Source organism: Rana temporaria, chromosome 11 (assembly GCF_905171775.1).
Source record: "Rana temporaria chromosome 11, aRanTem1.1, whole genome shotgun sequence".
Lineage (NCBI taxonomy): Eukaryota > Metazoa > Chordata > Amphibia > Anura > Ranidae > Rana > Rana temporaria.
The window spans coordinates 141961610-141987815 of record NC_053499.1 but is presented as its reverse complement, the minus strand read 5'-3'; the positions used below and the strand labels follow the sequence as shown (position 1 = coordinate 141987815).

The window sequence follows — 26206 nt, the reverse complement described above, 5'->3', positions numbered from 1 at the left end:
CTCACCTATAGGCCCCATACACACAGATTGGTTATGCCGCCAGCCACGCATATCGGGCGCACCCCTGCATATCAGGCGCACCCCTGCTACGGATCCTTGGAGGAGCCAACGTACAACCTACAGCGATTTGCGGGAATGTGCTGACAGCGGCTGGTCGGCAAGTGGTTAAATCCACTTTCTTCCCCATTCTGATGCTTGGTTTGAAATTCAATAAGTCATCTTCACCACGTCTAGAGGCCCAAATGCATTGAGTTGCTGCCATGCGATTGGCTGATTAGCAATTTGTGTTGCCAAACAATGGAACAGGTGTACCTAATAAAGAAGCCGATCACACTGACTGTACATAGAATACAGAGAGAGTTCAGGCCGCGCTCTCTGGGGATGTAGGAATGAATGGAGTGCGGGGTGTTCAAATCACACATTAAAATGAAGGGAGATTTACTAAAGCTGAAGAGTGCAAAATCGGGTGCAGCTCTGCATAGAAACCAATCAGCTTCCAGGTTTTATTGTCAAAGCTTCATTGAACAAGCTGAAGTTAGAATCTGATTGGCTCCCATGTAGAGCTGCACTAGATTTTGCACTCTCCAGTTTTAGTAAATCAGCTCAGAGAATGTGTCCCAATAGACAGAGATAGGATCCCCTGCACACCCCATACACAGGATTCTCTGAGTACACAGAACACATGTCCCCCTCCGTCTTCCCTGACTCCTAGCTATTTACAGACGGTCCCTCGGTCTCCCACGAGGTGATATATTTACACACAGTCCCTCAGTCCAACCCCCCCCCCTCGCGCGCTGGGCTCCACCCTCTCCCGGCATGCTCCGGGTTGGCCGTTGGAGCAGCTGACCGGAGGCCCCGCCCCCCGCCTCGCGGTGCTGTCATGGCGGATCCCGCGCAGTGTCCGGTCACGCCGAGCCGCCATGAGAAGAGTCTGGGGCTCCTCACCAGCAAGTTCGTGTCCCTGCTACAGGAGGCCGAGGACGGCGTGCTGGACCTCAAGGCGGTAATACCGGAGAGAGCCGCGTGTGCTCCGCTACGGTCTATGTGTGCGGCACAGGACCGTATATATCCGTATAGAGGGTTATCGGTGTGAGCGGTATTCCGTCCCATCGTCCCTGTCCGTCCTCCATATTCCCTCCACCGAGTCCGAACTACCCGCTGTCGGCTCATACCGCTACCGTATACACCTGTGTACAGCGGCACTGCCGTATTTCCCTGACCTATATACCTGACACTACAGTATATACCTCTGTAGAGGATTTATATATCCTTGTGTGTGAGCGTTACCGTGTCTACCGAAACCGGCCGTATATACCTGTGTGCCAATATATATATATATATATATATATATATATATATATAAATATAATGGTCACTGCCATATATACCTGTGTATGTGAGCACTCTGTTTACATCCATGTATTGGGGAAATACGGTATATACCCTGACCATGGGCACCACCATATTAACCATTCCCTTATATACTTCACCCACTACCTTGTATACCTGACACTATTGTATATACCAATGTATGTGAAAACGACTGTATATACCTGACCAACCCGTATACATCTGTCTACGAGCTTTACCGTACATACCCCGTCACCGAGGACTCTACCGTACATACCCTGTCACGGAGGACTCTACCGTACATACCCCGTCACCTGACACCGAGGACTCTACCGTACATACCCCGTCACCGAGGACTCTACCGTACATACCCTGTCACCTGACACTGAGGACTCTACTGTACATACCCCATCACCGAGGACTCTACCGTACATACCCCATCACCGAGGACTCTACCGTACATACCCCATCACCGAGGACTCTACCGTACATACCCTGTCACCTGACACCGAATACTCTACCGTACATACCCCGTCACGGAGGACTCTACCGTACATACCCCGTCACCTGACACCGAGGACTCTACCGTATATACCCCGTCACGGAGGACTCTACCGTACATACCCTGTCACCTGACACTGAGGACTCTACTGTACATACCCCATCACCGAGGACTCTACCGTACATACCCCATCACCGAGGACTCTACCGTACATACCCTGTCACCTGACACTGAGGACTCTACTGTACATACCCCATCACCGAGGACTCTACCGTACATACCCCATCACCGAGGACTCTACCGTACATACCCCATCACCGAGGACTCTACCGTACATACCCCATCACCGAGGACTCTACCGTACATACCCTGTCACCTGACACTGAGGACTCTACTGTACATACCCCATCACCGAGGACTCTACCGTACATACCCCATCACCGAGGACTCTACCGTACATACCCCATCACCGAGGACTCTACCGTACATACCCCATCACCGAGGACTCTACCGTACATACCCCGTCACCCGACACCGAATACTCTACCGTACATACCCCGTCACCTGACACAGAGGACTCTACCGTATATACCCCGTCACCTGACACTGCGGACTCTACCGTACATACCCCGTCACCTGACACTGCGGACTCTACCGTACATACCCCGTCACCTGACACTGCGGACTCTACCGTACATACCCCGTCACCTGACACTGCGGACTCTACCGTACATACCCCGTCACCTGACACTGCGGACTCTACCGTACATACCCCGTCACCTGACACCGAGGACTCTACCGTACATACCTGTCACCTGACACCAAGGACTCTACCGTACATACCTGTCACCTGACACCGAGGACTCTACCGTACATACCCGTCACCTGACACCGAGGACTCTACCGTACATACCCCGTCACCTGACACCGCGGACTCTACCGTACATATCCGTCACCTGACACCGCGGACTCTACCGTACATACCCCGTCACCTGACACTGCGGACTCTACCGTACATACCCCGTCACCTGACACTGCGGACTCTACCGTACATACCCCGTCACCTGACACTGCGGACTCTACCGTACATACCCCGTCACCTGACACTGCGGACTCTACCGTACATAGCCGTCACCTGACACCGAGGACTCTACCGTACATAGCCGTCACCTGACACTGAGGACTCTACCGTACATACCCCGTCACCTGACACCGAGGACTCTACCGTACATACCCCGTCACCTGACACAGAGGACTCTACCGTACATACCCCGTCACCTGACACAGAGGACTCTACCGTACATACCACGTCACCTGACACAGAGGACTCTACCGTACATACCCCGTCACCTGACACTGCGGACTCTACTGTACATACCCCGTCACCTGACACCGAGGACTCTACCGAACATAGCCGTCACCTGACACTGAGGACTCTACCGTACATAGCCGTCACCTGACACCGAGGACTCTACCGTACATACCCCGTCACCTGACACCGCGGACTCTACCGTACATATCCGTCACCTGACACTGCGGACTCTACCGTACATACCCCGTCACCTGACACCGAGGACTCTACCGTACATACCCCGTCACCTGACACAGAGGACTCTACCGTATATACCCCGTCACCTGACACTGCGGACTCTACCGTACATACCCCGTCACCTGACACCGAGGACTCTACCGTACATAGCCGTCACCTGACACCGAGGACTCTACCGTACATACCCCGTCACCTGACACCGCGGACTCTACCGTACATATCCGTCACCTGACACTGCGGACTCTACCGTACATACCCCGTCACCTGACACCGAGGACTCTACCGTACATACCCCGTCACCTGACACAGAGGACTCTACCGTATATACCCCGTCACCTGACACTGCGGACTCTACCGTACATACCCCGTCACCTGACACTGCGGACTCTACCGTACATACCCCGTCACCTGACACCGAGGACTCTACCGTACATAGCCGTCACCTGACACTGAGGACTCTACCGTACATACCTGTCACCTGACACCGAGGACTCTACCGTACATACCCGTCACCTGACACCGAGGACTCTACCGTACATACCCCGTCACCTGACACCGCGGACTCTACCGTACATATCCGTCACCTGACACTGCGGACTCTACTGTACATACCCGTCACTTGACATTGGGGACGCTACTATATATACCCGTCACTTGACACTGAGGACTCTACCGTACATACCTGTTACCTGACACTGAGGACTCTACCGTACATACCCGACACCAAGGACTACCGTATATATACCCATCACCTGACACTGCGCACTCTACCGTACATACCCGTCACCTGACACTGAGGACTCCCGTATATACCTGTCACCTGACACTGAGGACTACCGTATATACATGACACTGAGGACTACCGTATATACATGACACTGAGGACTACCGTATATACATGACACTGAGGACTCTACCGTACATACCCCGTCATTTGACACTAAGGATTCTACCTTATATACCCATCACCTGACACTGAGGACTCTACCGTATATACCCGTCACCTGACACTGAGGACTACCGTATATACCCGTCACCGAGGACTACCGTATATACCCGTCACATGACACTGAGGACTCTACCGTATATACATGACACTGAGGACTCTACCGTATATACCCGTCACCTGACACTGAGGACTCTACCGTACATACCCCGTCACCTGACACTGCGGACTCTACCGTACATACCCGTTGTAACGGAACGTCCCACACCGCTTGAGTGCTTCCGTCGTATACCACTTCCTCTAGTGTGAAGATAGATTTCAGATATTATAGCCTCATATTACAACCAAGAACAAGGCAGGACTTGTTTGGCTGCAAAGCTGGAACACCTTTATCTGATGAAAACTAACACAGAATATATACCCACAGGAGGACATCCCCCTCCTGAGCATATTACCCCAAAAATACAAACTGCACATGGGATAATAATTAGAAAAACATACCTAATACTATAAACATTACGTTAATTGGGCACCTGGATGACTCGGGTTTCATTTAAGGTCAGACTTGCCGTCTCTGAGTTCCCACAGTGCAATACACATGATCGTAACAGAACACCTTCAGATAATAGCAGGAGATCTACTTTCAATAAACATATTATGGCAGGGGGCACAGACATCAGCATGGTGCTATGAGTCCCCCCGGTATACACCTCTCAAAGAGTAGTGTCCCCTTAAATACCAGGGCCCATAGTCAGTGTGTAAGAGACTTGCTCGCAGTCCTCTCCAAAAGCCCCTGTCGCGGCTAGGTCTGTCACACCCGTCACTTGACACCGAGGTCCCTACCGTATATACCTGCACCGAGGTTTCTACCGTATATACCCGTCACCTACCCTACCCGACACTGAGGTCCCTACCGTATATACCCGTCACCTACCCTACCCGACACAGAGGTCCCTACTGTATATACCCGTCACCTGACACCGAGGTTTCTACCGTATATACCAGTCACCTAACCCACCTGACACTGAGGACCCTACCGTATATACCTGTCACCTACCCGACACTGAGGACCCTACCGTATATACCTGCACCGAGGTTTCTACCGTATATACCCGTCACCTACCCTACCCGACACTGAGGTCCCTACCGTATATACCTGACACCGAGGTCCCTACTGTATATACCCGTCACCTGACACCGAGGTTTCTACCGTATATACCTGTCACCTACCCTACCCGACACTGAGGACCCTACCGTATATACCTGTCACCTGACACTGAGGTTCCTACCATATATACCTGACACTGAGGTCCCTACCGTATATACCCGTCACCTGACACCGAGGACCCTACTGTATATACCCATCACCCGACACTGAGGTCCCTACCGTATATACCTGACACCGAGGTCCCTACTGTATATACCTGACACCGAGGTCCCTACTGTATATACCCGTCACCTGACACCGAGGTTTCTACCGTATATACCTGTCACCTACCCGACACTGAGGACCCTAGCGTATATACCTGTCACCTGACACGGAGGACCCTACTGTATATACCCATCACCCGACACCGAGGTCCCTACCGTATATACCTGACACCGAGGTCCCTACTGTATATACCTGACACCGAGGTCCCTACTGTATATACCCGTCACCTAATCTACCCGACACTGAGGACCCTACCGTATTTACCTGTCACCTACCCTACCCAACACTGAGGTCCCTACCGTATATACCTGACACCGTGGTCCCTACTGTATATACCCGTCACCTAGGTTTCTACCGTATATATCCGTCACCTAACCTACCTGACACTGAGGACCCTACCGTATATACCTGTCGCCTACCCGACACTGAGGTCCCTACCGTATATACCTGACACTGAGGACACTACCGTACATACCCGTCACCTGATACGGAGGACCCTACCTTATATACCCCGTCACCTGACACTGGGGAACCTACCATATATACCTGGCACTGAGGACACTACTGTACAAACCTGTCACCTGACACTGAGGACCCTACCGTATATACCTGACACTGAGGACATTACCATATAAACCAGTACCTGACACTGAGGACCCTACCGTACATACCTGTTACATGACACTGAGGGTGCTACCGCACATAGACGATGGTCTCCTGACTCTTCCCTTTTCCGTGATGTTCACATTCCAGCTCAGCAGAGATGTGTGTCATGCTGGTATATTTTTGATTGTTTTAGCTGTCTTTGTCTTGTGTGGTAATAAGATTTGGTTGTCATTGTTATGTTTTGTCTTGCAGGCCGCCGACACTCTCGCTGTCAGACAGAAGCGTCGAATTTATGACATCACCAATGTGCTAGAAGGCATCGGGCTGATAGAGAAGAAATCAAAGAACAGTATTCAGTGGAAGTAGGAATTGTGCACAGAGCAGGCCTCATGTCTGCAGTTGTTTGAACGGATGAGTCTGATTGGTGGGGCTCAAACAGGGACATCTCTGGGTGGTGGCACTTGTATAGTACACTGTCCTTCCTCTCTGTAGGGTCTTTCCTGTGAATGGACTATCCTTCCTGTTTGTAGGGTCAGACCTGGGGACGAGGTGCCCTTCCTGCCTGTAGGGTCAGTCCTGGGGACGAGCTGCCCTTCCTGCCTGTAGGGTCAGTCCTGGGGACGAGGTGCCCTTCCTGCCTATAGGGTCAGTCCTGGGGATGAGCTGCCCTTCCTGCCTGTAGGGTCAGTCCTGGGGACGAGGTGCCCTTCCTGTCTGTAGGGTCAGTCCCGGGGATGAGCTGCCCTTCCTGCATGTAGGGTCAGTCCTGGGGATGAGCTGCCCTTCCTGCCTGTAGGGTCAGTCCCGGGGATAAGCTGCCCTTCCTGCCTGTAAGGTCAGTCCCGGGGATGAGCTGCCCTTCCTGCATGTAGGGTCAGTCCTGGGGATGAGCTGCCCTTCCTGTCTGTACGGTCAGTCCCGGGGATGAGCTGCCCTTCCTGCCTGTAGGGTCAGTCCCAGGGATGAGGTGCCCTTCCTGCCTGTAGGGTCAGTCCCGGGGATGAGGTGCCCTTCCTGCCTGTAGGGTCAGTCCCAGGGATGAGGTGCCCTTCCTGCCTGTAGGGTCGGTCCCGGGGATGAGCTGCCCTTCCTGCCTGTAGGGTCGGTCCCGGGGATGAGCTGCCCTTCCTGCCTGTAGGGTCGTTCCCGGGGATGAGCTGCCCTTCCTGCCTGTAGGGTCGGTCCCGGGGATGAGCTGCCCTTCCTGCCTGTAGGGTCGGTCCCGGGGATGAGCTGCCCTTCCTGCCTGTAGGGTCGGTCCCGGGGATGAGCTGCCCTTCCTGCCTGTAGGGTCGGTCCCGGGGATGAGCTGCCCTTCCTGCCTGTAGGGTCGGTCCCGGGGATGAGCTGCCCTTCCTGCCTGTAGGGTCGGTCCCGGGGATGAGCTGCCCTTCCTGCCTGTAGGGTCGGTCCCGGGGATGAGCTGCCCTTCCTGCCTGTAGGGTCAGTCCTGGGCATGAGCTGCCCTTCCTGCCTGTAGGGTCAGTCCTGGGCATGAGCTGCCCTTCCTGCCTGTAGGGTCAGTCCCGGGGACGAGGTGCCCTTCCTGCCTGTAGGGTCAGTCCCGGGGACGAGGTGCCCTTCCTGCCTGTAGGGTCAGTCCCAGGGATGAGGTGCCCTTCCTGCCTGTAGGGTCAGTCCTGGGGACGAGGTGCCCTTCCTGCCTGTAGGGTCAGTCCCGGGGATGAGGTGCCCTTCCTGCCTGTAGGGTCAGTCCCGGGGATGAGGTGCCCTTCCTGCCAGTAGGGTCAGTCCCGGGGATGAAGTGCCCTTCCTGCCTGTAGGGTCAGTCCCGGGGATGAGGTGCCCTTCCTGCCTGTAGGGTCAGTCCTGGGGACAAAGTGCCCTTCCTACCTGTAGGGTCAGTCCCGGGGGCGAGGTGCCCTTCCTGCCTGTAGGGTCAGTCCCGGGGACAAAGTGCCCTTCCTACCTGTAGGGTCAGTCCCGGGGATGAGGTGCCCTTCCTGCCTGTAGGGTCAGTCCCGGGCATGAGCTGCCTGTAGGGTAATTTCCAGCGAGGAACTGCCCTTTCACTCTGTGGGGTCAATCCGGAGGAAGAATTGTCCCTTCCGATCTGTATGTCTATAAATATGTGTGTGTGTGTTTATGATATTATTGGAGGAGAAGTAGATATTAATGTGAACAGTCCACCCCACAGGGAATGCAGTTTGGAGACTGGGGCATTGTTGTCATGTGGTGTGTGAAAAGCCCACAGGCAGGGCATTATATACATCCCCACAGTCGGAAAGCAGTGCAGCTACACGGTTGGTTGGTGCTGACATTTTTTCTGCTCTTATATTTCTCTCATCACCTTCCAGGACGGCACCCGAGAGATGATGGCTCCTCCCCACAGGAAACACAATCACTTAACAATTTAAAAGACCCCACCCTTCCCCTTGATCCTCAGTATTGATTGTGTTTCTCCGAACACATCGTCACGTTTGTTTTGTTTGAAAACCTAGAGACCGGGGAGGGTCGAAGGTACCCCTGTTGAGACAGGTCTTAGGGAGGCCGGGGAGGGCTGAACTAACCTGTAGGCCTTCGGGTCTAACTCACAGGTCGCCCCAGGCGTGCACCAGCGCTCTGAGCTGCGGGGAGGCTTGCCATCGCTAGGGTGCAGAAGAAACGCCGCCATTTGAAGAGCTCTCTCTTCCCGGGTACTGCTTCCTACTTTTGGAAACATGGCGCTCCAAGCCTCTCTGAGTGAAGGTGGGCTTTTGCCTCACAGCGCAACCCGGAAGGGACGCCGGAGAGAAGCATGGCGGTGGAAGGGTCGGCTTGCGGATAGCCCTTACAAGAGGTACCGACAGCCGGGGACCCAGCCAAACCTCCTCATGGACAGGAGGAGATGAAGGCAAATGTGACTGCAGGCAGATCCAGGTCGGGGCGCAGTGAGTACATTCCCCCTTGGAAAGGGAGGAGGAAAGGGAGTGAGAGTCCTGGTCTTCAGGGTCTGAGTCTCTGGGGCCAGCCAGCCAGCACAGGACTGGTTTTTACTTCTCACCCTTTCACCTCCCCAGTACAAACCTGCAGTCCTGGGGAGGACAAAGTAATATTATGCATATATGTATATCTCTTGTCTTGCAAAAAACCCCCAGCGGATCCCAGGAGACCCCAAATAAACAGTCTCCTACCGCTACAGGGCATAGCTCCTCATAACTTGGCAGAGAAAGGAAAAACTTTCCATGAAGCCGCCAGGCAGTCCGTAACTTAAGGTCTGACATAGAGGAGCTTATCCCTAGAGAAGACATATCCTCCCAAGAAGGCCTCGTCCGAACGGAACCTAGTGCCCTTCCCCCGCCCTCACAGTCATTCCCTCTAGTCCAGGTAGAGGAAGCTTAAGGAGGACAGGGAGGATATGGTAAGCCAAGCTAAACAGGAGCCATTCACCCTAGAGGGTCTGGTTGGACTCCTGCAGGCAAATACAGGCCTCTGAGGAGATTATAAAATCCCTAGAATAATCTCATAAAAGGGGGCTGAGCAAGGCTCAATCCAGTTAGGGCCAGCCTGCCATGAATCTGACAGGCAGATCACAAGGGTGCAGTTAGGTTTTTTAGCCAAAAAACTGACCTCCTAAACTCTTAGGATAGGCCCAACAGGGGGCATACTAGTGGGTTTATTACCCTTGTGGGGGTTGTTTATTGGTTACAATATCTCCCAAGTTCCAACCGATCACTTCCTCCTTACACTGCTGGTATATCTGTCAGTGTGTTAGAGTTAATCTAAACCTCTTGTGGCTCAGGCAACAAACCATTTAGGTGGTGTGAGAAGCATAAAATGCTAGCCTGCAACCCTTAATTGGGAGTTTCTCTGGTACAAACCCCTGTGTTAAAACTATGAAAATCAGCCATACAGGTGTCTGATTGCCTCCAGCCTGAGACTATGGTCACCTCTTCATGAGAGACCTAATTGATTTCTGAGTCTGTGCTCGTTAAGACCTTAAAGGCTTGGACTAGCTCCCACCTGTGTGTGGACCAGCTACACCTACTCAGACCTTTGCAATAGCAGCTACCACTATTGTGGTATAGTCACACACCTCGGATTTCCAGTATTTGGAACTACCATGTTCCTTCACTGGGATGAAGGATCAATATCTGAAACTCAGGTTATGCTAGGATAGAGCGTTGGTCAGTCCGCACATCAGAAATGCACAACATGGGTTTATCTTGGGTCATTTCTGAGATATATGTGTGTGTGTGTGTGTGTGTGTGTGTATGTATATATATATATATATATTTTGTGTGTGTATATATGTAGACTGATGATCAAGGGATATCCTATGACTCACCAGAAATGCCTAAAATTGATTAGATAACGGTACTCTGTTCCTTATCAAACGCATAACACTGAATGGTGGTGATGCCTCTATGGTATATTCGCACACTATTGTTATTCAGAAACATACCACATTGAGTTACTGTCGGTGTAATTTCTGTCGGATACAGGAATGTATATTATTGCTTATCAGAGAAGCATGACATTGATTTGTCGGTGACACCTCTATTATATAAACCGCACACTATGGTTATTCAGAAATATACCACATTGAGTTACTGTCGGTGTAATTTCTGTCGGATACATGCATGTATATTATTGCTTATCAGAGAAGCATGACATTGATTTGTCGGTGACACCTCTATTATATAAACCGCACACTATGGTTATTCAGAAATATACCACATTGAGTTACTGTCGGTGTAATTTCTGTCGGATACATGCATGTATATTATTGCTTATCAGAGAAGCATGACATTGATTTGTCGGTGACACCTCTATTATATAAACCGCACACTATGGTTATTCAGAAACATACCACACTGAGTTACTGTTGGTAAAAATTTGTGGAGGTTACATGTTGGTACACTATTACTTATCAGAAACGCATGACGCTGAGTTACTGATAGCGACACTTCTGCTGTGGTTATATGACTATACAATTTTGCTGATCAGAAACGCATAGCATTGTATTATTGTTAAGGATATTTATAAATTCAGATATGCACTGCTTTAAGTGTCCTTTTTTTGCTAGTGACATTTCTGTTGATTAGATGACCCGACAAGGTTGCATTAAGTAACACATTGGGTTGCCGACAACATGCTGTTGGTCATATAAACTTTCCAAGTTTTTTTCTAATCAAAATAATGCACAACTGGTATTGTGGGTTCATGACGGTATACTGTTACCATCCAGAAACGCACAGCATTGAGTTTTCTTGCTAGTGACGTTTCTATCAGGTATATGACTGTGGGTGTTGGAATACACAATGTTACTGTCTGTAACATTTCGGTCCCTTGTCCTATACCCTATTGTTTATCTGAAGTATGCTAATACCACTCTCTGCTAGTTATGACTGCAGGGAGTATAACACCAGCAATACACGGTTGAGGCCGCATATGTCCTTTTGGTCATACTGGCCATGCGACTGCTTTTTTCTATGATCATCAGAGATATACTATAGGTGCTAGTATTATTTTCTGTTGATTGGAAGACCGTACTGCGGTCAGTCAGGAATAGACAACACTATAGTGGTTCTTGTCCTCCTGTCCTGAATCTATTACCTTGGGTCACTGCACATAAATAAAACACAGCAGTAGAAGGTGTCTGTGTTCTCTGCGTTCTTTATTACTCAGAAAAAACACCATATTGGCTAGTGGCCTCTCTGTTGAATGTAGGACCTATAAACCTATTAAGCATCAGAAGCTCACACTTGGAGCTTCTGTCCTTTCTCTGGGCTTAGGTTATATGGTATCTTACTACATATGAGAAATACACACCTAAGGTTGGTTGTGTCTTCTCTATCCTACAGGTGTCTGTATATCAGAAAACACAGCAGTGGAGGCTGGGGGTGTCTATCTGTTTTTCCATATTAAGTCTGAGCTTGCTGTCCTTCGGAAATACAAGATCTAGGACCTGTATATCTGGGACATTTTGGTCACTTTATTTCAGACCTTATTTTCCATTCACATGGAAGGAACAGGATTTCTGATTGCGAGCCTTTACTTCTAGGCATGCCAGAGACATTCCCTAGACCTGAACCCAGTAGGGTTATAGGACACTGGAAGGAGGTCATAAAATCACCTAGTAGGTTCTTTTTAGTAGGAAAGGGGTTACGCTGTTAGGGGCTGTTTGCCTAAAAAATTCAGCATCAGGATTCTTTCTGACTGGTTCTCCCGATCCGATCCGAGCTTTATAGCTCAGTGTATGTCCTTCATGTCACCCCCTTGGACGAACTGGATATGAATAACCAATATTCATCTTTTACTCCTACTATGGCATTGGTCCCTTGTGGTAGGGATCTGCTTAACTTAACACTCCTTGGTGCTTGGAGTGGATCATGACCTCAAACACTGGATTTTTACAGAATACTGTATTCTGTTGGCGTGTGGCACTCATGGGTTTACCCTGAGATTATAGGGTAAAATGTATCTGCATATTATACGCGGGGGGCGGTGAAAAGTTTTTTCTTTCCCCGGCACCTTAGTTCTTTTCTGTTATATACCAATGAATGCAGTGGTTACTTGCAATTTCGAAACAGGCTCCTTTCTGCGTAGTTTAATGATCGACTCGCAGGGTTATAAGGAGCCTAGGGTATATAGAACAATCTCACATCTGACATGTCGGTATTCAGATGGGAAGGAACCCAGAAATGGGGAATGACCAGGATGGGACCTGCTTGTCAACCGGCTTGCAGAGCAGCTGTTTTTGTCCGGTCTAGCAGTGTACGTTGGAGACAGGAGTTTGTCCACGCGTATTGGCGGACGCACGAGCGAGCCACGCCAAGGCATCCTGTGGTCCAGACACTGACCAATAAGTGTCCTCGCTATAAAGTCACATGCATTCCAATGAATGGAGGTGGACAGGTGGACTGAAGGGAGTGCAGGAGCACACCAAACGCCCTGCTTGGTCACATACCTGTCCAGTCATTTGAGTGAAGGGAATAGACTTCCCTTAATCTAGTATCCTTGAGTGGGTTTATTTCCTTGTTTCACCAGGACTTTGGCAAACAAAAAAGGGGGACCCACAAGGATTGTACGTCGGGAGACCCTGTTTCTTTCTAAACCATTCTCCTGTACAGACTAGTAGCTTAAAACCACATGTTGTTTTTTTTTTTTCTGGGTTGATCAAAGTAGGTCTTTGTTTCACAGAACAAATCTCTGACTAAACTTTGGATGGTCTTATGCAGCTTTGCAGACACTATAAACCACGATGGCTAGAATATTGGCGCAGCCAACCTTTCTATCCTAAAGAATACTCAAGCTCTCAGAATTTTTTTCTTTAAGAGCACGTGCCACCTAGACTCTGCATCCAAAGAGGAGACAGGAGCATAGGTGGAGCAGACCTGCAGGTCATTTTCATGATCCAGCTAGGATACCCTCATCACACACTAGGAAGTGGAAGTGGTGAAATAAAATCAGATTCTGACATCTAGCAAAAGACCTTGCAGGCAAGGGTCCCACCCTAAAGTAGGCCTGTTGGTTACTCGTCTATCCTCTCGGGTGCCGTCCTGGAAGGTGATGAGAGAAAACGGACGTTACTTACCGGTAACGGTGTTTCTATGAACCTTCCAGGACGGCAGGCCTACTTCCCGCCCTATGTGGAGGGAAAAGATAAGCTAAACGCTAGGTGGTAAGTACCTATACGGAACAATGTCCCTTGTGAACCAGTTCAGGACTACTCTAATTCATACTGAGGATCAAGGGGAAGGGTGGGGTCTTTTAAATTGTTAAGTGATTGTGTTTCCTGTGGGGAGGAGCCATCATCTCTCGGGTGCCGTCCTGGAAGGTTCATAGAAACACCGTTACCGGTAAGTAACGTCCGTTTTTTGGCGGTTGTGGACCCAAAATACTTCATGTACTTTTGGTTCTTAGATCAGGCAGATAGATCCTGCTTTCTGATCCTCTCAGTCCAGCTAGAACTCTGTATGTATGCGTACAATGGACTATGGAGAATAATCTGTTCTACTTCTCTGCAGGGGAGTTGGTCCCGGTTGTAACACGCGGGAGATTGCCGACAAACTCATTGACCTTAAGGCTGAACTAGCAGATCTGGAGAAACGAGAGCAGGAACTCAACCAGCAACGTATCTGGGTGCAACAAAGCATCAAGAATGTGACAGATGATGTGCAAAACACGGGATATCCTTTACCCAACTAATCTACCCTCTTCCCTTATACATATCTTTTCCTCCTCTTCCACACTGATCTACCCCTTATCCACCATATACAGTACATTACCTCATCCCCCAACCCTTGCCTTATTGGGGCTACTCTAGTCTTCTGCACTGTTTACACATAAGGCATGCTGCATGTCAGTCTGTGCTTGGGCTATCTACTCATTGAACCTTCATAAATGGCTGATATCTTTGGGGGGGGGGGTGGTCTACAGAAGTTACTTGTGTTGGAAGGAATGTTCTTCCTTAACTGGGTTTACATTAGCATACCTGACGCATGAAGATATCTGTCGCTGTTTTCCAGGTTAGTCTTGTTACTGATGGTGTGAGCTGGTAGGGGACTTCAAAAGGCCTGGTCACCTTTCAGTGTATGGAGCCAATTTCATCAACTGATTATATTATCCTTATACTGGGTCATCCTTATGCTGGACTCAGTGGTGCTGTCCCACCTGTTGCCCATGTCCCTGTAATGCTAGATCAGTGGTGTTCTTCCCACTTATTGCCCATGTCCCTGTAATGCTAAATCAGTGGTGCTGTCCCACCTGTTGCCCATGTCCCTGTAATGCTAGATCAGTGGTGTTCTTCCCACTTATTGCCCATGTCCCTGTAATGCTAAACTCATTGGTGGTGTTCCCACCTATTGCCTATGTCCTTATGATGCTAGACTCTGGTTGTGTTCCCACCTATTGCCCATGTCCCTGTAATGCTATACTCGGTGCTGGTGTTCCCACCTATTGCCCATGTCCCTGTAATGCTAAACTCATTGGTGGTGTTCCCACCTATTGCCTATGTCCTTATGATGCTAGACTGAGTGGTTGTGTTCCCACCTATTGCCCATGTCCCTGTAATGCTATACTCTGTGGTGTTCCCACCTATTGCCCATGTCCCTGTAATGCTATACTCAGTGGCGGTGTTCCCACCTATTGCCCATGTCCCTGTAATGCTATACTCAGTGGCGGTGTTCCCACCTATTGCCCATGTCCCTGTAATGCTATACTCAGTGCTGGTGTTCCCACCTATTGCCGATGTTCCTGTAATGCAAGACTCGGTGGTGTTCCCACCTATTGCCCATGTCCTTATGATGCTAGACTCTGTGGTTGTGTTCCCACCTATTAGCCATTTCCTTTTAATGCTAGACTCAGTGGTTGTGATCCCATCTATTGCCCATGTCCCTGTAATTCTAGACTCTGTGGTGTTCCCACTTACTGCTCATCTTAATTATTACAGTACGTGGGTTGTCTTTTGGTTGCGGAGTTTATTGCGATTGTTGTGGTTTTTACAGGTGATACATTGCTTGCCATTCGAGCTCCATCAGGCACATGTTTAGAGGTTCCAGTGCCAGAGGTAAGTGTCCTTTATTCTGATTTTCAGCTTCTGCCTGTCTGACTACATATATTTTAATTCTGTCACCTCCTGCTCCACCTACAGGCAATCAATGGGCAGAAGAAGTTTCAGATTCACCTGAAAAGTTCCACGGGGCCCATAGAGGTTCTTTTGGTCAATAAAGACACTTCAAACTCTCCTCCAGTTGTTGTGCCTGTCCCACCACCCGAAGATCTTGTCCAATCAAATCCTGCAATCGCAAGCAATCCCCATCAAGCTGCCCTCACCCATGAGACAGAACCTAAGCCCCACCCACCGGCTACGCCTCAGAGCACCGTTTCTGGTGAGTTACTATAATGTAAGAGCTTTGCTTTATCCCCAGGGAGTATGGATAGTATGAGATCTACTGTATACTCCAAGGGGGTATGGATTGTATGAGATCTACTGTATACTCCAAGGAGGTATGGATAGTATGAGATCTACTGTATACTCACAGGGAGTATGGATAGTATGAGATCTACTGTATACTCCAAGGAGGTATGGATAGTATGAGATATATTGTATACTCCCAGGGAGTATGGATTGTATGAGATCTACTGTATACTCCCAGGGAGTATGAGTAGTGTGATATCTACTCTTTATCTGCAGATAGTATGGATAGTGAGATATCTACTCTACAATGGCTTCTCCGTATCCACCAGGGAATATAAATACTATGATAGCTGCACTCTACCCCCAGGGAGTATGAATAGTGTGGATATTGTGTTGGTTCTTTAGTATTCCCTCCGTGATTGTGAAGATAGTAATGACTATTGCCTACTTCTCCCTCTTCGAGTATGAGTACCCAAATGTCCGCTATCTACTTACCTGAGGAGTATGTACTCCCCAGGCATACAGGTGCCATGATGCAAGAGTGATTCATTAGACGTTTGCTGATTAATTGTATTTCTTGTTCAGAAACACAGGAATGCCCTCCATCCAGCGAAGTAGTGGAAGATTCTGGATCCACCCTTCTACCCACTGTAGATACCAGCTGCCCCCTCCAGTCTTCAGCCTCATTAGACAGCAGTGCTGATTTGCTAAATCCATCTACCTCATTCCAGCCAATCAAGTCTGAGCCATCAGATGGTGAGTTTTGTTATTACCAAATTGTTCTTGGTTATAGGGGAAGATCAACGATTTGTATTTTAGAACATCTCAATGAAAATCTTGAATGGATTCTAAAGGGGTTTAGTTCATTAGATCCTAAGTGTCTATCCCTACTATCTATATCATTTGTGATGGTGGATTAGAGGTTTGTGTATACAGACAGAGGTGTATTAGGCTGGATTCACACCTATGGCATTTTCAGTGCATTTTGCAGATTTGCACTACAGACCGTGTTCCATAGGAAACCATGTTAAATGGACCATAGTGCAAATATGCAAAAAGCACTAAAAATGCATAGATGTGAATCCAGTCTTACACAGAGTTTTTTTCTTTCTTTTTGTTGTAGTATTGGAGTTACCCACCGATCTCTCCGAATTATTCGACCCAACAAGAGGTAAATGGTCCTACTTTTATTCTTCAGTCATTTCAGAGGTTTCAAGTTACAAGTGCAATCTGTCCATCCAGTGTGAAGACCTGAGTCTCTCTAAGGCTCCATTCACACTTGTGTGACTTGTCATGCAACTTTGGACATTAAAGTTGCATGACAAGTCGTGTCCCTGTGTTTTCCAAAGATAACCATTCAAATATGCGTGACTTGAAGTTGCAGCAACTTCAAAGTAGTTCATGCACTACTTTGGTCCGACTTTCATGCAACTTCAGGTCCATAGACTTTAATGTTAACCCTCAGAAGTTGGATGAAAGTCGTTCCTAAATGTTATACAATGCAACTTGTGTGCAACAGTTGTCCATTCTCACTGGTTAAAGCCAAAGTTGTATCCAAGTTGCACCCATCCAAAGTTGCACTCTAAAGTCGGCACAACTTTGGAGTCCTACAAGTGTGAATTAAGTCTAACAGTAGTGGAGGGGCCAAGTATCTATCTGGGGTGAAGAGCCGAGTATCCCACATAGGCAGTATACTATATGTTCAGTCTGTAAAGTAGAAAATGATAAAAGATCAAAGATATGGTTAGACCGAGTTTCCATATTGCCTGATATTATCACAGATTTAGAACTATACAGCATATGATGACTGGGATAGAGGTGCACCGAATGGAAATTTTGGTGTCGCAACCGAAAATTCAGGATGTACTTGGCCGAAACTGTGTGTGTGTGTGTGTGTGTATATATATAATATTATAACGGCCGTTATCGACACCTTTTAGCACAAGAAAAATGCATCCCACCGGAGTTTTAGATTTCACAGTTAATTTTAACACAAAATTGAGCTTATATGCTTAAATACAGTGGTTTGTAAATCCGACTGATTGTTTACATGTTAAATGCGGCTGAGCGTGGCCGAGCCCAGCCGAGTGTACTGCACTCGGTATATGTCGGCTTTCTGAGCGCCGCCGCCGACATTCACCGAGTGCGGTACACTCGGCTGGGCTTGGCCACGATCGGCTCCGCGAGAGGAGCCGAGTGTACCCAAGTGTACTGCACTCGGTATGTGTCGGCGGCGGCGTTCAAAAATAGCGCGGAAGAAGCGGGGAGGACACCACGAATGCCGTAGACGGACGCCGGACCAGACAAGGCCGCCGATGGATGCCGGGCAACTGTAAGTAACTGTAAATTGTCAGCATTTCTTTTTTTTTTTCCTAGGATTCTCCTCCTAGGTTTGGGGGTGCGCGCTATAGGGCAATAAATACGGTACTTTCATTGTTTGCAGCGTCTTCACACCAAACTGAAAGGTCTACTTGAATGGTGTTTTAAAGACCATGTACACATTAATGTGTTTTGTTGTTTTTTTTTGTCCCAGAATGCACAGCTTCTGACCTGCTGGAAGAGCTGATGTCATCTGAAGGTGAGTGTCTGTGCTGTAATTGCCTGGCTGTCCTGTGTTTTACTGGTGGTCTTCTTACCCTGCTGGTCCTTCCTCTCCAGTGTTCGCTCCTCTGCTCAGACTCTCCCCACCCCCCGGAGACCACGACTATGTCTACAACTTGGATGAAAGTGAAGGAGTCTGCGACTTGTTTGATGTTCCCATCCATCTTTGACGTCTGAACTTGGCCTTGTGCCATATTGTGAATAGAGACACTATTTGGTTCCATAATGAAGAGTTGTCTATTTTTGGATTTCATAGTTATTTGTGCAATGCAGAATGGTGTAGAGACTTTGCATTACGGCGATCCCGGATGACGAACCTCCACGTTGCCCTATGTGCCAGGAGAATGGCCATTCTTGCAGGAATATGTGCATATAAAGATATTTTTCTACCAAACTGTCCTTTCTGTGCTTCATATTCTATTATTTTTTAAGTTTTTTTTTTTTTCGTTTTTTACAAAATAAATCCATTTTGGCCAGTAGCACTTTATGGACATAAAAGCTATTCTGATTCTTGCTATGTTGTGATCTACTTACCTGACATAGGTACTGAGTAATACAGACAGTTCTTATCAGTTGGTTCGCAGGCACACACGCACACACTTGCTCTCCATTATGCGCTACAGTATTTCTTTCTGAATCCATCTGCGCTGATAGTTTCTTCATAGTCCTGCAAAGTCACACAAATACCTGTTGATCCTTCTAGTGAAGTCCACTGGAGGGGGCGTGGCTATTGGCATTTACAATCCTGTAGCTTGTCAATCATCACCTGGCCACTGCTAGTCCTGCCCACTGCTCTCTGTTCCTGAAACTCTTCCACTGTGAGCTGCAGTGTCTGGGTTGGGAAGTATGTGAGACAAATGCTGGAGGATCGGGCTCAGAGTTGGTAAGAGAAGACTGTAGTCTACGTTTATGAGTCTTTTACATAGCACCTGAATCTGGGAGTCATGTAGGAGCCTCCTGATATACTGTGACCCCCCATAGTCTCAATGTTCTAGGACACTTCTGGTCAATCTATTCTAGACCATTCTTAATTCTGACTATATGTACCATTTTTGAGGGGCCTGGTCTGAAAAAGGTGAGTAGTGTGGTGTTCAGAACTTCCAATGAGTCAGGGAGCGAAATCTCACCAGTCCAACTAGACAAGAGAGTAATACTTCACTGGTCCAAATACCAGAGAGTGACACTTCAATAGTCCAACTAACCAGAGACCCACATCGGCTAGATAGGGAGGGACATTTTACTGGTCCAAGTACCCAGGGAGTGACATCTCACTGTTCCAGCTAGCCAAAGAACTACATCTCAAAGGTCCAACTTTCCTGACATAAGGGCCTTTGCATTTACTGGGGGTTCCAATCAGGGGGAGCTCTGTACTAGACAAAAGGGGCCTGTTAACTTTTTTGGGCTCTCAACTTGGGGTGCTCAGTATTTGACATAAGGTGATGTCATCACTGGGTGCTCACTACTAGGCATAAGGGCCTGTGTACTCTGCAGATGCTGCCTCTAGGGGGTGCCCAGTACTAGGCACAAGGACCTATGCACTCTGCAGAGGCTGCCTCTAGGGGGTGCCCAGTACTAGGCACAAGGACCTGTGCACTCTGCAGAGGCTGCCTCTAGGGGGTGCCCAGTACTAGGCACAAGGACCTGTGCACTCTGCAGAGGCTGCCTCTAGGGGGTGCCCAGTACTAGGCACAAGGACCTGTGCACTCTGCAGGGGGTGCCCAGTACTAGGCACACGGGCCTGTGCATTTTGCATGAATTGTAATCATTGAGAGCTCAGTACTAGCAATAAATGGTCTGTGCACTTTCCAGGTGTTGACGTTAGGGGGGAGCTCAGTACTCTGCATAAGGGCCTATAGAGGCGAAGATATGGCCCTCTCCAAACAGACTATTGCACCAAACAAGGTTTCGCTTTGCTAAGTAAAAGAGTGGGTTTGATAATAAAGTTGGCAAAGCCTCCACCCAGGACAGGGACTCTGAGGGGATTCCCTTCCTGAAAAATTAATCAAAATAGTTGGGAGCAGAGGAACTACTGCAATCAGCATAAAAAATTGACCATAACGATATAGATACACAGTATAAAAAAATAATACAAGCTTTATATAAGAAGAGATAAATAATAGTACATGCTTCCATTGTACAAACAGGTATTATAAGCTAAGGGCCCAACAATAGTTCTGGTAGATTTGTGCACATGTACCTGGGTATATAACATTTTTGATAAAGATACCTCCAGTTGAATGTTGCAGCAAAGTTCAGTTTCAGGGGGCCCCTGATAATGATTCTGAAGTGGTGACCTTCTTTTTGTCAGAGACCTGAAGACAAGATCTGCAATTATGGGTAGATCCCCCCAACCAGCCTGGAACGCAGCTTCTCACCAGTAGAAACCGATGTGTGGCACTGGAGTCATCCTATCTACTCTACCTCTTGGTCCCTAGTAGTGTTTAATCTGTCATGCAACCAAACCTCTAACTATCAGAAGTGGCAATCTGGTGCCTAACCTGGCTCTACCCTTTGCTAGTTATTGAGCCCTGACCTAAAAATCTCCTGCAAGCAGCATCTTTGGAGCGGTATGTATGTATGTATACCGCAACTTCCCATTTAAAACAATGGGACACCGCGGTAATACTGCCCGCAATGCGCCTCTGCAGAGGCGCATTGCGGGCAGTATTAACCCTTTATCGGCCGCTAGCGGGGGTTAATACCGCACCGCTAGCGGCCGAATCCCGCGGCAATTTCCGACCGCCACCGCGCCTCCCGACCCTGTGTGAAAGGGGCCTTTGTGTTGGTCTATCACATAAAATCCCAATAAAATACACTTATGACAAAATGTGGAAAATTTCAAGGGGGTATGAATACTTTTTCAAGGCACTGTAGCTGGAGTCTTTCAGTTATGGTCCATGTTCTATTCCTTCCATTGTGCCTCCACAGGTGTCAGTTAACAGTACAGAACATGCAGTCAGGTGACATCACCCCAGTACAAGACACTCATGACCAATGCAGGACTTCTTCCATTGTATTTTGCCTCCTACGGTAGGGTGACCAGACATACCCGGTTTCCGGGGACAGTCCCGGATTGAGGACACTGTCCCTGGACCAAGTCTGTCCCCGGATTGGATTTGAACAGGGGCTGGGGCAATTTCAAAGACAGTCCGTGCAGAATAAAAAAAAAATACAAAAATCTGAATTACACACCCCCGCTCTGCCGCTCCTACTAGCTTAGGGGGGTTTATTACTTTCCATTATCTGTGCCCCTTTCTGATGATCATGTGCTGGTCGGATGCCCATTCAGCTCCGCTCGCATGTTCTTCTGCCTTGGGCCAAGTCCCGGCCAGCCGCCTGCCAATTTATCTCCTTGACTTCCCTGGTCGAGTGATCTTCCTCCGCTCCCCACCCAGTAGTAGCCGGGGCCCAGAGATTAAGACTTGACAGGCTGTGAGACGGCGGGCAAAGGGCAGAGAGTCGCTGATTGTCGCCATTACTAGTTAAAAAACAAATATGTCCCCGGATTTTCTTTGAAAAATCTGGTCACCTTACCCTACGGGTGTCAGTTAGTACACCTTTTCCTTATACAAGGCCGTCATGGTCAGTGCTGGATTCCTTCCATTGTATTTTGCCCCCCTACAGGTGTCCGTTAGTACAGAAGATACAGTCTGGTGACCTCATCCCAATTAGGGTGCCCACGTGTCCCCGGATTGCCCAGGACTGTCCCGCAATTGACATGTCTGTCCTGGGTCCCAGGCACCTTCATTCCAGCACAATACAATGTCCCGGAATGAAATAGAGGACACAATCAACCCCGACTAACTAGTAAGTACATTTCCGGAACTGGTAGCTAGGGCCAGCGCTGCCTGGCGTCTTGCAACCAGTCTCAGAAAGTGAGGCCCCGAGCGAGGCCTGCGCCTAGTGCAGCGCTGCTGTCCCCACCCACCCCGGTACCTCCTCCTTCTCCGGCACCCAGCGGCAAGCAACAGGGACTGGTGTGATCTTCACTCTCCAAATAGCGACTCCACTCCTTTCCTTCAATGCACGGGGCTCATGCAGAGGGAGTGACAGCAGCACTGCATCAAGCGGCACGCTATGGGTGGCAAGCGGCACTGTATCTGATGGCAAGTGGCACATTCAGCTGACAAATTACCCGCCGCCAAATTCCCCATCAACCCCGAGACTACATTCCCCCCCCCCCCCTCTCATCTTTTTTTTGGGGAAGGTCCCTGAATGGCAGTTTGAAAATGTGGTCACCCTAATCCCAAAACAAGGCAAGTCATGGCCAGTGCTGGGATTCCTTTTATTGTATGGTGCCCCCTACATCAGTTAGGACAGAACATAGTCATGTGACCTGGCCCAAGTACAAGGCAGTCATTTCTAGGGGAACACACTGCCACCCCTAGTCTACCCTGTAGCTGCAAAGAAGAAGAAGCAGCCGGGCTCATTCATGTAATAAGAAAGTATCATTAGTGAATACTTCTAACGCTTCTTCTGAACATTAATTACATTTTTATTTCAGATTAGGGTTCAGAGAACATAGACCATCATGCAGTGTTGCCAACTGTCCGTATTTTTACAGACAGTTCGTAAAAACAGGCACTTTTTTCCCCCGTTCGTTAGGCCCCTTTCAGACTGGGGCGGGAGCCCCGGTGGCGGTATAACGCCGCTAAAAATATCGGCGCTATACCGCCGGGATTGCCGCTGGAATCAGCCGCTAGCGGTGCGGTATTAACCCCCGCTAGCGGCCGATAAAGGGTTAATACCGCCCGCAATGCGCCTCTATAGAAGCGCATTGCGGGCGGTATTACCGCGGTTTCCCATTGTTTTCAATGTTTTTCAATGTTTTCACCGCTCCAAAGATGCAGCTGACAGGAGATTTTTTTGTCTCCCGCCAGCGCATCGCCTCAGTGTGAAAGCCCTCTGGCTTTCACATTGATCTGCAGTGAAGGAGTTTTTCAGGCGAGATAGCAGCGCTATTTTTAGCGCTGTACCGCCTGAAAAACTCCTCAATGTGAAAGGGGCCTAAATGTCCGTGGTTGCGGGAATGTGCCAGTAAAAATTGCCGAGATCGGTTTGGCTTGGAACTGCGCATGGAGATTGGAGGAAGGGGGTGATGGTGGCTGCGGTGGCACCGCAGAGGGGGATGGAGGCAGGGGGTGATTGGAGACAGGGGGTGATTGGTTGCACCGCAGAGGGGGATGGTGGCACTGCAGAGGGTGGGGGATGGAGACAGGGGTTGTTGGTGGCACCGCAGAAGGGGATGGAGGCAGGGGGCCTGGGGGAGATTGGAGGCAGAGGGAGATTGTGGCACCGCAGAGGGGGGTGAAGGCAGAGGGGGATGGAGGCAGGGGGTGATGTGACTAAATAATTTGCCCTTATTATTTTGAAAATAACAAAAATATTTTTTTTACCTTAAAGTGGAGGTTCACCCGAAAAGTTAGTTTTTTTTAAATCGAAGCAGTACTTACCGTTTTAGAGAGCGAACTTCTCCGCCGCTTCCGGGTATGGGCTGCGGGACTGGGCGTTCCTATTTGATTGACAGGCTTCCGACGGTCGCATACATCGCGTCACGATTTTCCGAAAGTAGCCGAACGTCGGTGCGCAGGCGCCGTATAGAGCCGCACCGACGTTCGTCTTCTTTCAACTACTCGTGATGCAATGTATGCGACCGTCGGAAGCCTGTCAATCAAATAGGAACGCCCAGTCCCGAAGACCATACCCGGAAGCGGCGGAGAAGATCGCTCTCTAAAACGGTAAGTACTGCTCGGATTTAAAAAAAACACCCGATTCCCCTTGACAAAATGAGCCTCAATCTAATGTTAAAAAAAAAAAATTTCGGGTGAACTCCCGCTTTAATATCTACCTTAAATCACACTGCTATTTGCCTAGCGTACTTGTTTGTGGCCTAAATACTGAAATTTGTACCTAAAAATGTAATTTAGTAACTTTTGTGAAATGCCAGTCAAAACGTGGCTGCGCCAGTAAATTTCGGGTGTCGTGCCAGTAAATTTTAATCTGGTAGGTTGGCAACACTGCCATCATGTAAGAGAGATCTGTAGATTGCAAGCTCTGTCGGTTCAGAAAGAAGTATGCTGTCTACAGGACTCTTAGTGGAAAGGCGTGACTCTTCTCTAGAGCAATGGAATGCAGACTTGCCCCAACCCGTCTGCGAGCCTCCACCTCCTCCTCCTCCACCTTCCCTGCCAGGTAATCCTTATCCTTCTCCATGATTCCTCCGGGACGCTGGGAGTGACTACGCTGTGTGTTTCCTGATCAGAGAGGTTTGTGGGGTCACCCGGAGGGAGGTCATCAATGTAATCCTGTGTAATTGTGTTTTATAGGTGTAGAAAATGTCACCTGCTCACTAAACAACAGATTTTACAGAATATTTCCTCTGTCAGCTCCTCTGTCTCTTGGAAGTGATCTCATATTCTTAACAATGGGCCTCTTGTGTCCCCAGACATGGCCCCCCCACAGGAGATTTGTATCATATTAATACAGGATTGCTTCCTTTCCACAGATACATTATAAGAGATACAAAACAATTCCTGCACTTCTTTAATAAACAATATCTCACCATAGAAATAGTGTGTCTCTGAACTTCAGTATCAGCCTGTAATTCCCTGCACAGCAGGGGCAGCAAAAAGAGGCAATCTGGCCCAGCCTCAGTGCTCATGTGGTGACAGGAGGAGAGAGCAGAGTGATGACATTATTGGTGGGCAAGCTGGGGCTGTGTTCTTGACCAGCCTATGTAGATGCTATATTGGAGGTCAAGGACATATTGTGCTGCAGGCATTCCTGGATCATGAGACCTAACAGAATTAGAAATCCTTTGGTAGGTGAAAATGTTTTCATATATGTATTTCAGCTGTAAAAAATAGGAACATGCAGTGCACAGCATGAGTTACCAAGAGCTGCAACAATGTAGAGTAGAGACCGTAAAGCAGGGGTCTCCAAACTTTCTAAGCAAAGGGCCAGTTTACTGTCCTTCAGGCTTTAGGAGGGCCGGACTAGGGCCGGTGGGAGTAGAAAATGTCCTGGTGTCCAGTGGGAGTAAACCATGCCCTGGAGGAATAGGAATAGTGAATAGAACAGTGCCCCATTGTTGGTGTTAATGGAAAGAATTTTGCCCCATCGTTGCTGTCAGTGGGAGAAATAGTGACCCATCGTTGCTGTCAGTGGGAGAAATAGTGGCCCATCGTTGCTGTCAGTGGGAGAAATAGTGGCCCATCGTTGCTGTCAGTGGGAGAAATAGTGGCCCATCGTTGCTGTCAGTGTGAGAAATAGTGGCCCATCGTTGCTGTCAGTGGGAGAAATAGTGGCCCATCGTTGCTGTCAGTGGGAGAAATTGTGGCCCATCGTTGCTGTCA

General features: G+C 48.8%; 2 protein-coding genes across 2 annotated transcripts in view; both read left to right on the top strand.

Moving 5' to 3' along the window:
- Positions 1-832: 832 nt before the first annotated feature.
- On the top strand, positions 833-19330 carry E2F4 (E2F transcription factor 4). Its single transcript, XM_040329222.1, has 10 exons — positions 833-1003; positions 6638-6747; positions 14359-14520; positions 14816-14859; positions 15838-15899; positions 15984-16221; positions 16836-17006; positions 17374-17421; positions 18784-18828; positions 18909-19330. Exons 1-10 carry the CDS (start codon positions 881-883, stop codon positions 19019-19021), a joined length of 1116 nt encoding a protein of 371 aa, XP_040185156.1. The 5' UTR covers positions 833-880; the 3' UTR covers positions 19022-19330.
- A 5678-nt stretch (positions 19331-25008) lies between these two features.
- ELMO3 (engulfment and cell motility 3) overlaps positions 25009-26206 on the top strand; it is a 39412-nt gene continuing 38214 nt past the window's right edge. The window contains exon 1 of the mRNA XM_040329219.1: positions 25009-25117. The gene's annotated coding sequence lies outside the window, so the exon portion shown is untranslated. The remainder of the gene's footprint in view (positions 25118-26206) is intronic.